The sequence below is a fragment of the Chiloscyllium plagiosum genome, unplaced genomic scaffold, assembly GCF_037043375.1.
Source record: "Chiloscyllium plagiosum isolate Xiang-an unplaced genomic scaffold, Cpla_swu_hap1 HiC_scaffold_29, whole genome shotgun sequence".
NCBI lineage: Eukaryota > Metazoa > Chordata > Chondrichthyes > Orectolobiformes > Hemiscylliidae > Chiloscyllium > Chiloscyllium plagiosum.
This window is the reverse complement of record NW_028270167.1, coordinates 33,440,033-33,451,431: the sequence shown is the minus strand read 5'-3', so window position 1 is coordinate 33,451,431 and position 11,399 is coordinate 33,440,033. Positions and strand designations below refer to the sequence as shown.

The 11,399-nt window shown below is 41.1% G+C and overlaps 1 protein-coding gene across 3 annotated transcripts in view; it reads right to left on the bottom strand.

Moving 5' to 3' along the window:
* Positions 1-380: 380 nt before the first annotated feature.
* The window catches only part of tmem218 (transmembrane protein 218), a 34,477-nt gene continuing 23,458 nt past the window's right edge, over positions 381-11,399 (bottom strand). For all 3 annotated transcript variants that reach the window (XM_043676858.2, XM_087976473.1, XM_043676859.2), the window contains exon 4: positions 381-1,753. In XM_043676858.2, the coding sequence (XP_043532793.1) occupies positions 1,622-1,753 (132 nt within the window). In that variant the 3' untranslated portion in view covers positions 381-1,621. The remainder of the gene's footprint in view (positions 1,754-11,399) is intronic.

Below are 11,399 nucleotides of genomic sequence, written 5' to 3'. Positions count from 1 at the left end.
ATCCTAACTAGATATATTTCCATCCTTCTCTTCTACATTCCATGTTCCATTTAGCTTTGGAATTTTTCCTATATCTTATTACTATGTTATCTTTTTAACAGCTAAAAGTTGCATTTTACCTTACAGGTAGCTCTTAATTGTGCCAGCAGGTGGCATTGTGGCACCACCAGGCTCCAGATTTTTTTCTTCAAAAATATCAGTTTAGGAGCAAGGGCACTACAAAAAGGAGCATTTCTGTCTCCACCATGAAATACTAGATTAAGATAATGTCACCATATTTCCAGCGGACTACAGGGCTGCTCTCTCATTAGAGAGAGATGATTCGAGGTGAGATTATCCAGAGGATCACCTATTTAGGACAAAAGTTTCAGGCTGAAATCTTAACATTTAAACTTTCTTTTATTAATTCAAAGGCATTAGAACATAAACACATTAGAATATATAGCCTTGCCTATATTCACCAACATTTTAGATTTTTAAAAAAACTTTATATACAAAACAAGATATTTATTCAAAAGAAATTAGCTACAAAATGTAAGTTTCCAAAATACAAAAACAAACATTAAATAATCAATTGCATAATACAATTACAAAATCTGCTTAATTCATTGTTAATTGTTGGTCTGTCATAACTTTAAATACTTCTGCCACATTCCACCTCCAACAACAAAAATTCTCCTTTGAGCCAACAAGCTTTGTTCTGATTTTTCCTGTCTCATGTTTTGTATGTCTTTCAACTGGTTGGCAGCATCCTAGTGAATTTCTAATGCCTCAACATCTTGGATTCTGAGTGGAGCCCAAAACTGCACACGGTACTCAATCTTACCAGACATTTACTGCTGAGATCTCCGGTAGGAATGAGACCTGGCTGTGAGAACACAGACTGAAAGAATGTCTGTACATGGTATCTCATAGCTTCTGTTTATTTGTAAACAAACACACCCTTTGGAAGTGCATATTTGGAATCTGCATTTTCCATAGATTAACTGAGGATTCCTTCATTGTCATACAGCACAGAAATAGACTCATCAGTTCAACCAGTCCATGCCGAACATAATCACAAACTAAACTATTCCCACCTGCCTGTTCCTGCCGGGGTTATGAGCCAGGAGTCGCTAGAGTCAGGGAGGGTCCCAGAGGACTGAAAAATCTCTAATGTAACACCCCTATTTAAAAAGGGAGTACGGCAAAAGACAGAAAATTACAGGCCGATTAGCCTAACCTTGGGTTTGGGTAAGATCCTGGAATCCATTATGAAGGATGAGATTTCTGAAAACTTGGAAGTGTATGGTAAAAAAGGGCAAAGTCAGCATGGTTTCATTAAGAGGAGGTCAAGCCTGACATCTGCTAGAAGTCTTTGGGGCAGCACCATGGTTAGCACTACTGCCTCAAAACACCAGGGACATGGGTTCAATTCCAGCCTCAGGCGACTGTCTGTGTGAAGTTTGCACATTGTCCCTGTGTCTGTGTGGGTTTCCTCTGGGTGCTCCGGTTTCCTCCCACAGTCTAAAGATGTGCATGTTAGATGAATTGGCGATGCTAAAATACACCTTTTAAGAGCGTTTTAACAAGTAGTCGTTGCCACACACAGATACAAAATACAGGGATTCTAGATCACTCCTCAGTTCCGAAGGAGCTTAGCTTCCACGTGCTCCACAATGTAATGGGGAAAGAGTAGAATCAAGCCTGTCAGGAGCGCCACAATCAGTATACACAGCAGACAATAGCGGCCAATGAAGAAACGGTCATAAATCTGAAAGAGAAACAAAAGAGGCACATGACTCAGAGCCGGTCCCGCCTTTCCAACCCTTTTCTCCCGCATGAAAGTAAGCAATCTGCTTCCAGATTTAAATCTCATCGTTCAGCTTGACCACAAAGAAGTGCAAAGAGCCAGCAGAAATAACCTAGATGATCCTGAGATAAAGATAATGCCCCCAACTTCTGACTGCCAATTAGTGACCACCCCTGTCCCTAACAGTGACAACCAGTCCTAGAGGTAATTTTAACCCAAAAAGAAATGAACACTAGTTAGCAATAAAATAAAAATATTAAAATAACCTGGGTTATTTAATTATGAATCTCCAAAGTTCCACAGTAACATCTTGGAATAACATTGAAATTTCTCTTGACAGCATGCCAAGACTATGGATTGTTTCTGGCACAATGTTTTATTTCCAAGGTCGAACCATTGTAAACAGAAACCTTTGAGAAAGACAGATTACATACCTCTTCAGTTGAATACAGCTTAAAAAAGAACATAGAAAACAAGTAACTTTTACACAAAGAGTTTACATATAATTCACTCATTTTCAATAAAAAATATGAAGAATGGTTTTGACTTGGAAGAAATGGTATTTCACAAGTCTGAAGCGTTAACATGTCAAATGCAGTGACATTGCTTGCATGACACAGACAGTAGGTAATGAAATACAAAGACACCATTAGGTCCTGCTCTCTCTAGCCAATAATCTGTCTGTGACTGAATCATGTGCTGGGTCAAGTTCACAACGAGCTCCTGTGTTGTACCATTAATATTCTGTAACCAACTGCCAAGAGGATTTCAGGATGACTTTCACTTTTGATTATTCTTTGCTAACTGTGGTGAAATGTACATGTCTTACCATGTTACTAAGCAAATCAACAAACTGTTGTGCAACGACATACCAGCTCTGAATCTGGACCTTACCCATATGGGTTCCACAGCACTGACCCATCTGACTACCAGGACAGCAATAGTGCAAGAGAGAAGGTGAATGACAGCATCCTGAGCAAGACAGGGAAAATCATCCTGGTTTCTGATTGATATCTAGCAATTTCCGCTGAGGACTGTGCAAATGTGTGGCAAGTAAAGAAAGAATCTAATCAGCCATGATGCCTTTCATGATCAACAAGCCGGACAGGGCCAAATGTAAGCCCATGTAAAGAATAAGTGCTGTCTATGGAACAGCATCTCAATAAGTGCACTTTCAAAGGTGAAGAGAAAATTGGAGACTTTCTGTAAATTCCTAGCATCTGGGGAAATAGAATCCAAATCACAACATTCCAACAAGTGGAACCAATTATGGAAATCAGCTGCAGCAAGGATAAAATGAGCTGGTACTTTTAAGTGATGTTCTCATATTATAGAATCATAGAGATGTACAGCACAGAAAAAGATGCATTCGTTCAACTCGTCCATGCCAACCAGATGTCCTAACCTAATTTAGTCCCACCTGCCAGCACCCGGCCCATATCCCTCCAAACCCTTCCTATTCATATAACCATTCAGATGCCTTTTAAATGTTGTAATTGTACCAGCCTCCACCACTTCCTCTGGCAGCTCATTCCACACATGTCCCACCCGCTGCGTGAAAAAAATTGCCCCTTAGGTCTCTTTTATATCTTTCCCCTCTCACCCTAAACCTACGGCCTCTAGTTCTGAACTCCCCCAATCCCAGGGAAAAGACTTTGTCTATTGATCCTTTCCATGCCCCTCATGATTTTATAAACCTCTATAAAGGTCACCCCTCAGCCTCTGACACTCCAGGAAAAAACAGCCCTAGCCTGTTCAACCTCGCCCTATAGCTCAAATCCTCCAACCCTGGCAACATCCTTGTAAATCTTTTCTGAACCCTTTCAAGTTTCACAATATCCTTCCAATAGGCCTACAGCAGCCTAACCAATGTCCTGTACAGCCGCAACATGACCTCCCAACTCCTGTACTCAATATTCTGACCAATAAAGGAAAGCATACCAAATGCCTTCTTCATTATCCTATCTACCTGCGATTCTACTTTCAAGAGCTATTAACCTGCACTCCAAGGTCTCTTTGTACGGCAACACTCCCTCGGACCTTACCATAAAGTGTATAAGTCCTGCTAAGATTTGCTTTCCCTCACATTTATCTAAATTAAACTCCATCTGCCACACCACAGCCCACTGGCTCATCTGATCAAGATCCTGTTGTAATCCGAGGTAACCTTCTTCACTGTTCACTGCACCTCCAATTTTGGTGTCATCTGCAAACTTACTAACTATACCTTTGAAGCTCACATCCAAATCATTTATATAACTGATGAAAAGTAGTGGACCCAGCACCCATTCTTGTGGCACTCCACTGGTCATAAGCCTCCAATCTGAAAAGCAACCCTCACCACCACCCTCTGACTTTTACCTTTGACCCAGTTCTGTATTCAAATGGCTAGTTCTCCCTGTATTCCACGAGATCTAACCTTGCTAATCAGTCTCCCATGGGTAACCTTGTTGAACACCTTACTGGATATAATGAAATGAATGGCTGGGTCTAGATACATACTATATCATCAATTTGTTGACAAACTGTTCAATTAAACTTTAAACAACCAGAACTTCTTAAATGTACATCAAAATGTAAGGAATATTGAAATAGTCAGACATGGTGAGGGAGTGGAAGACACATTTTTTGATGGGCACTGTAACCACAAATCCACTTTACAAGAACAAAGCCCTTTGGCTTTTTTCAAAACCAGACATAAACCTAGCAAACAAGTAAACACTACTCTGAAGAATAAAGATAAAATCTTGGTTCAAACATATCAAATCAACGTCAAAAAATAGAACAATAACCAGACTATACATTTTTTTTTTGTTGTTCTGCTGTTACTATTTTGAACAATGACAACTTCAAAAACTGCACTAACCTCATTAAGAATAGTTGCACAATTAAAACGAATCTTAAACATACATGGATGTTGTTGACTTATTATGTTGCTTTGTTGTTGTTTTGGATTGTGGGAGCAGGGAAGAACAAGGTAACCACTCACCCTTTTATATTGTTGGAGGCACTAGTGTATTCATGGTTAGGTTCCTTTGTTTAGTAAAAGGGATTCAGGATGCAATGATCTCTCAAAAATCATCCGACTTATGGAGCTTCAAGTTTTTTTCTGCTGGGTAGTAAGTTCACTTTCTAGCCCCATTCCCAAGAAGAGGGGAAGGCCCTGTCAAAATCTTTGGCCTGATGGCTGCTTTGTGATGTAAAGTGACACCAAACAGCAGGGGTTCAATTGTCAAGTCACCATGAACAACCCACCCTCTCAACACGCTCCTTGTGGTGACCCTTGGGTTAAACTGTCCACCAGTCATCTCTTGCTAATATGAGAATAGCCAATGGTCTTTTGGGACAACAGCAACTTTAAATATTCTGTTTCACAATTCCTTCAAACTCCACAGAGTGAAGGCCAATTCTATTCAAACTCTCTTCTCTGTTTCCAGGAAGTTATCTAGTTAATACTTGCTGCACTCTTTCAATAAGTATATCCTTGCTTAGACCAAAGACAAATATTGTAAAGTATACTTCAGGCAGCGTCTCACTTTGCCCCTTACAATCACTCCCTTATTCTTGTATTCCTACTGTCTTGTAATAGTGGCTGACACACTATTTGCTTTCCCAAATGTTTGCTGTACGTCCATGTTAAATACATGTTTCTTATGCAAGGACAGCCAAATTTTTCTGAATATCAACATTAAAGAATTTCTCAATATTTAAAATTTAATAAATTTTTCTGTTCTTCTCAACCAAGTGTCACACTTCCCACTTTATTAACCATCTTTTTGTCCACTCACCACCAGAATGCCTCATGTGCAAGGTAGCATTAACAGAACTTGCAGATAACATTGAGTTTGGGCAAGAACTGGGAAACACTGTCCAGCTTAGTGATTGAGGCCAGGTTATTAAAATGAAAGAGCACAAAACATTCACGTCCTAGAATAATGACATCAACTGGGTGGCTGGGCTTTTTATAAGCAAATATATTTTGACAAAACCCAGTGGCATCACCATTGCTGTGCTGTAAGCTGATCTATATTAACAATAGGGCAGCACGGTGGCTCTGTGGTTCACACTGCTGCTCCTCACAGCACCAGGGACCTGGGTTCAATTCTAGCCTCGGGCGTCTGTCTGCGTGGAGTTTGCACATTCTCCCAGTGTCTGCATGGGTTTCCTCCGGGTGCTCCAGTTTCCTCCCAAAGGGTTAGGTGAATTGGCCATGCTAAACTGCGCAGAGATGTGTAGTTTAGGTGCATTAGTCAGGGGTAAATGTAGGAGAATGGGGCTGGGTGAGTTACTCTTCAGAGGGTTGGTGTGGACTTGTTGGGCCGAATGGCCTGTTTGTGCACTGTAGGGATTCTATGATAGCATATGATTCTATAAACATAAATTACTTGAACTAAACGGAATCTTAAATGGAATCATTCATGTCTCAATGTCATGATTGAGATGACAGGACGACAAATGTGACTGTCCAAAAGAAAATCAGTGTTAAACTTGCAATTCTATTTTCTGAACACTTAGAATTCCCAGGTAACGTTAGTATGCAAACCTGCAGCTTTATGTGTGGTCTAAAATATTAATTAGCTGTGAGAGCAGAACAAGCAGAGAGAAAATAGCAGAGAAAGAATGCTAACGAATGCTAATCATTGCCCCTGCAGGTGGTTTTGCCTGTGCTCTCGTGCAGCAATACAAGGAGCTTGATACTCTAAGACGATGTTGAGGAAGAATAAACTCCACCTCAACAACAGAACAAATCTCCTGTGGACTAGACGGGTGCTCGTTTAACACACCTCATTCTTTAATGAGCCAATTAGTGGGGCCTGGTACTGTGAGCAATACACAGAGCTTGGGCCATGTAATATTAATAGTTCATTGGCTTGCAAGCAGAGGTCCTGCCCTGTGCCCTGCTAATTGGTACCATGGTACTGCTATTATTTGATCATAGGTGGAAGTTAGCTGAAGCACACGGCAACACAGTTCTGCTTTAATGTCCAGGTTTGTGAATTCTCTCATCTGATCAGTTGGAGGAGGTGTTCCAGTAAACTGTCTGTCAGTCAGTCAGTAAACTGGTCAGGCCACATTATTCGCTTTTTTGGGCTTTCATTATTAAAATCTTATGTATTTTTCCATGAAATGCTATATCCAACACTTCACCATTACTGACTGACATAAATACCAAACAGGAACTTGCAACATGTCACATCAGTGTGTACAGCCAGTCCATAAAAGTGGCTGCCGGCAATCCCAAGTGCTTTTATATATCTTTAAATTACAAACGTTATCAGAAGCAAGCGTGATGGTGGTTTTCTAGGTTTCTTCTGAGGCAGTTACACTGTTGGTGTAAACAGATGTGAATACTGCTGAATGCAGAGACTATGGAATGGACAGAAAAGTTGAAGTCACTATCATCTCTTGAAATCATGGATACAGTCGTTCTACTATAATGCATGTTTTGTTAATGAGAATTCGCTGTAACGCAATTGCCAAATTGGGAACACGGTTTCTAAGCGCAAACTTTTAAAGTGTGTGTTGGCTGTAACACAATTTCATCACCAATACTTTAAGTGCTGTTTCTAAAGTGATATTTTCTATAACAGGGGACTGTACAAGAACACAACTGTCACATTATAGAAGTACTGCTGTTTCTCAGTTGCTATCTGTACTCTTAATTCTAATTTGCAGTACAACTACGATAGTTTCTGAAGCACTCTGAGCCAATGTGTACTGCTCTGCAGAAATCCATGAAGCAAATGGCAGTTCTGCCAAACAAATGGGAAATATATATGTATACAATTATACAGAATAGTGGAGAGATAAAGAGAGGTAAAGTCAAATAACAGATGGAGGGAAATTCCTCTCTCCCTATTTGTTTGTTTTGTAAATCATGCATTGTGATGTTGAATGTAAAGTAATTGCTGTAATGAAAACTGCTCAAAGATGGTTACTTTGATGGTGTTTGGTACAACCACACTATGTAAAATCAGTCTTGTGGAGCTGCATTCACAAACACTTAGGAACATCCGTTGCCGCCTCCTATGCTTTCTGACATGGCCCAACAAGTATTCCTAAGGTCTACTGTTTCAGCTTCCTCTTAAAAAAACTTCAGAGTCTGTGGTACAATTGTTGACTTATTTCTCAGGCTCTGCATCAGCTCAGGGACTTTTCTAGACTGTCACGTTCCCATTCCATATTAACAATCTCATTTACTCATCATTCAACATAATATTTTATGTCGATTGTACTCTTCAGCTTCTTTTGAAATGCACACACAAGGCACAGACGTTGTTCCACATTCGGTGCAATTGTTGCACCATTAGATTTTGGTCAATTTTGAGCTTTGCAATAAAAATTGTGACCCTTTCAAATCTCTGAAAGTCTCAAAACTACCTTCATTTTTGTTTTAATTGCTGAAATTCTTCTCTATTCTGACCTCAGGTGCAACTCCTCATCCTTGCCATATCAATATTTTTGAGGGATATTTCTATATCAATTCAATGCTCCTCAGCTTGTGGGATGTGACCCTCACTGGAGATGTAGAAACAGTGGATGGGATTACAAAGCTACACTAAAGTCTGGAGGCCAATAAAAATAGCAGTAACATTCAACTTGTATTTATTAAAGTTTGCACCTACTTGCCTCTAGATTTCTATGACTGTTGGAGACAGATGCACCTAGAAACTGGGTAGGGTAGCTTCATGAACATCTCGTGGAAGCTACAAACCTTGAATAAGAAGCTACCAATCTCATGTTTTTACCAAGCAGGGCAACAGCTGCAGAGTTTCTTTTGGTGACAGACATGGTTAACAGCTGCCATCTGTACAGCAACAATTTGCAGCTATTGTGGGGCAGGAAGGGACTTTTCTGGTCTTCTATCACAGGAGAATGTAGTGAGTTTGACTACAAGTAATAACAGGAAACTTGAGTATTTTCAAGCACACACTTTCATGATTATATGTTGTACTCTCAAATGCAAACTTTAATAATTATAAGCTGAATGTTACTGCTATCTTTATTGGCCTCCAGAGTCACATTAATTTTCAACTAGAAAAGTGTTTGGATTGCGCTATGTTAATTATTTATAACCATATTTTTTAAAAGTCCTTTTGCTACGATTGCAAGATTATCATTGTCAGATTGTTGGTTTTCAGATTTGTTTTTGTTGATTTAGAGGCATGAATGTCCTGTTACTGCACACTTATTAAAAGATGTTTTCAGTATTAATTATTTTATTTTTGGCAGCTGACGTGGTCTTAGGTAATTTAGTTTTGGTGGGAGGTCAACATTTGGAAACGTCAACATTTTTAGGTGGTGTCCCAGAGAAAATTTTGAAAACTGCTGACCATAAAGCCTAAGTCCATTCAAAACTCAGATAATGTTTCCCTCTCCAGATAATGTTAATGATTTCTTTCTTGCACTACTAAAGTTCCAAGTCAGTTACGAGGAAATATTGCTCATCGGAGAGGTGAGGCTCTCTCTCATACCAACCTCTGCTTCAACCAATCCTCTTTGTAGCTCACGTCTGTGGTCATTACTTCTCTTCTCTTCTCTCCTCCTCCTGTCTCCCAACTTCCACCCACCAACAACTCACCTCTTGGAAACAGCCTGGTATTTACTGGCATCTCTTCCACCCGCGCCATCTTTAAAGGCCCGTTGTGCACCTGAACAAGCACCTGGCATTCCAGAAATGCCATGCATGGTTGCTGACATTTCCCCTAGACATGTCATATTGAAAGAGACTGGCATCCTGCTTTGTGGTCAGAGACCTGGAGGTTCTTTAGAATGGGATGGTCCATTGCAGGATTTCCTTCCTCTTCACCCAGGACTAGCAGTGGAGACCACAACACCAATAGCAGCCTGGTCCAAGGTTGCCACTCAAGTTAAGGTATCCTCAACCATCTCAAAGGTTGATCAGCAATGTGGCAAGAGGGTCAACGACCTTCTCCTCTCTGTCAACATAAGTGCCACCATTTTCTCTCTGTAACCTCACTATCTGGCTGCCCCCTCCAAAATTAAATTACTGAGCATACCGGGGAAAGCCTCAGTGGCCAGGTCTCTGGCACTGAGCCTGGCTCTGTAGCTCAGAAGGGAAAGGGTAGAATAGGAGAGTGATACTGATGGGAGATTCAATGGTTAGAGGAACAGACAAGAGATTCCGTAGTCACGACAGAGACTCCTGGATGGTATATTGCCTGGTGAGTGCCAGGGTTAGGAATGTCTTAGATCAAGATTACAGGAATCTCAAGGGGGAGGGTGAACAGCCAGATGTCGGAGTCATAGCGCCATAGAGACATACAGCACGGAAACAGACCCTTCAGTCTAACTCGTCCATGTCCACCAAATATAGTTCCAACTGCCAGCCATCGGCCCATATCCCTCCAAACCTTTCCTATTCATATACCCATCCAGATGCCTTTTAAATGCTGCACTTGTACTTGCCTCCACCACTTCCTCTGGCAGCTCATTCCATACATGTAGCACCCTGTGCATGAAAACATTGACCCTTAGGTCTCTCTTATATCTTTCCTCTCTCTTTGTACCTTTCTCACACTTGCTGTTGGGATGCCTATAATGCAGCTCCAACATTCTTAACACACCCTTCCGATTTCTGAGCTCTACCCATAATGCCTCACTGCTCGAGTCCTCCATAGTGCCCTCCTTCAGCACAGCTGTGATATTCTCTCTGACCAGTAAGCCAACTCCTCTACTCTTTTTACCTCCCTCTCTATTCCGCCTGAAGCATCTGTATCCTGGGATGTTTAGTTGCCAATCATGCCCTTCCCTCAACCAAGTCTCAGTAATAGCAATAACATCATACTCCCAGGTACTAATCCAAGCCCTGAGTTCATCTGCCTTACTTTCTCCACTTCTCGCATTAAAACAAATGCACCAAAACCACCTGTATCCTTTGCGTTCATCATGTGGTCCCTGCCTATTCTTCCCCTCAGTCACGCTGGCTTCATGATCTAGTTCCTTACAGGCTTTGTTACTATCTCCTTACTGTCCACTAACCTCTCCATTTGGTTCCCATCCCTCTGTCACTTTAGGTTAAATCCTCCCCAACAGCGTTAGGAAAAGCACCCCCTATGACATTGGTTCCAGTCTTGCCCAGGTTAAGACCTTTGGATTTGTAATAGTCCCACCTCCCCCAGATTTGGTCCCAATGTCCAAACATCTAAACCCTTCCATCCTGCACCATGTCTGAAGCCATGCATTCATCCTGCCTATTCTTTCATTTCTACTCTGACTAGCACGTGGCGCTGGTAGCTGGACTGATATTACTGCCATTTTCTCTTATTTTCCTTTCTCTCATGTTTCTTTGTTTACTCTTGTCCCCTCAAAATTTGACCACCTGACTGTGCCCCCAACTTTGCCCCCCTAATACCCCACTGTGACTGTACACAATGTGCAGGTGCAGACTGTCAGTGACCTTTACCACTGAGAAAGTTGTTATGAAGTTGAAGGTGTATACTCTAGCTTTGAGAGAGAGAGGTAGAGAGTGAGAGTGAGAGAGCTGACCGGCTCCTGTCATGTGAATGACTCGCAGAAACAAAGTATAATTTGAAGATGTAACATTTGGCTGTAACCTAGATAACTGTGTTGTTTTCACGGCAAT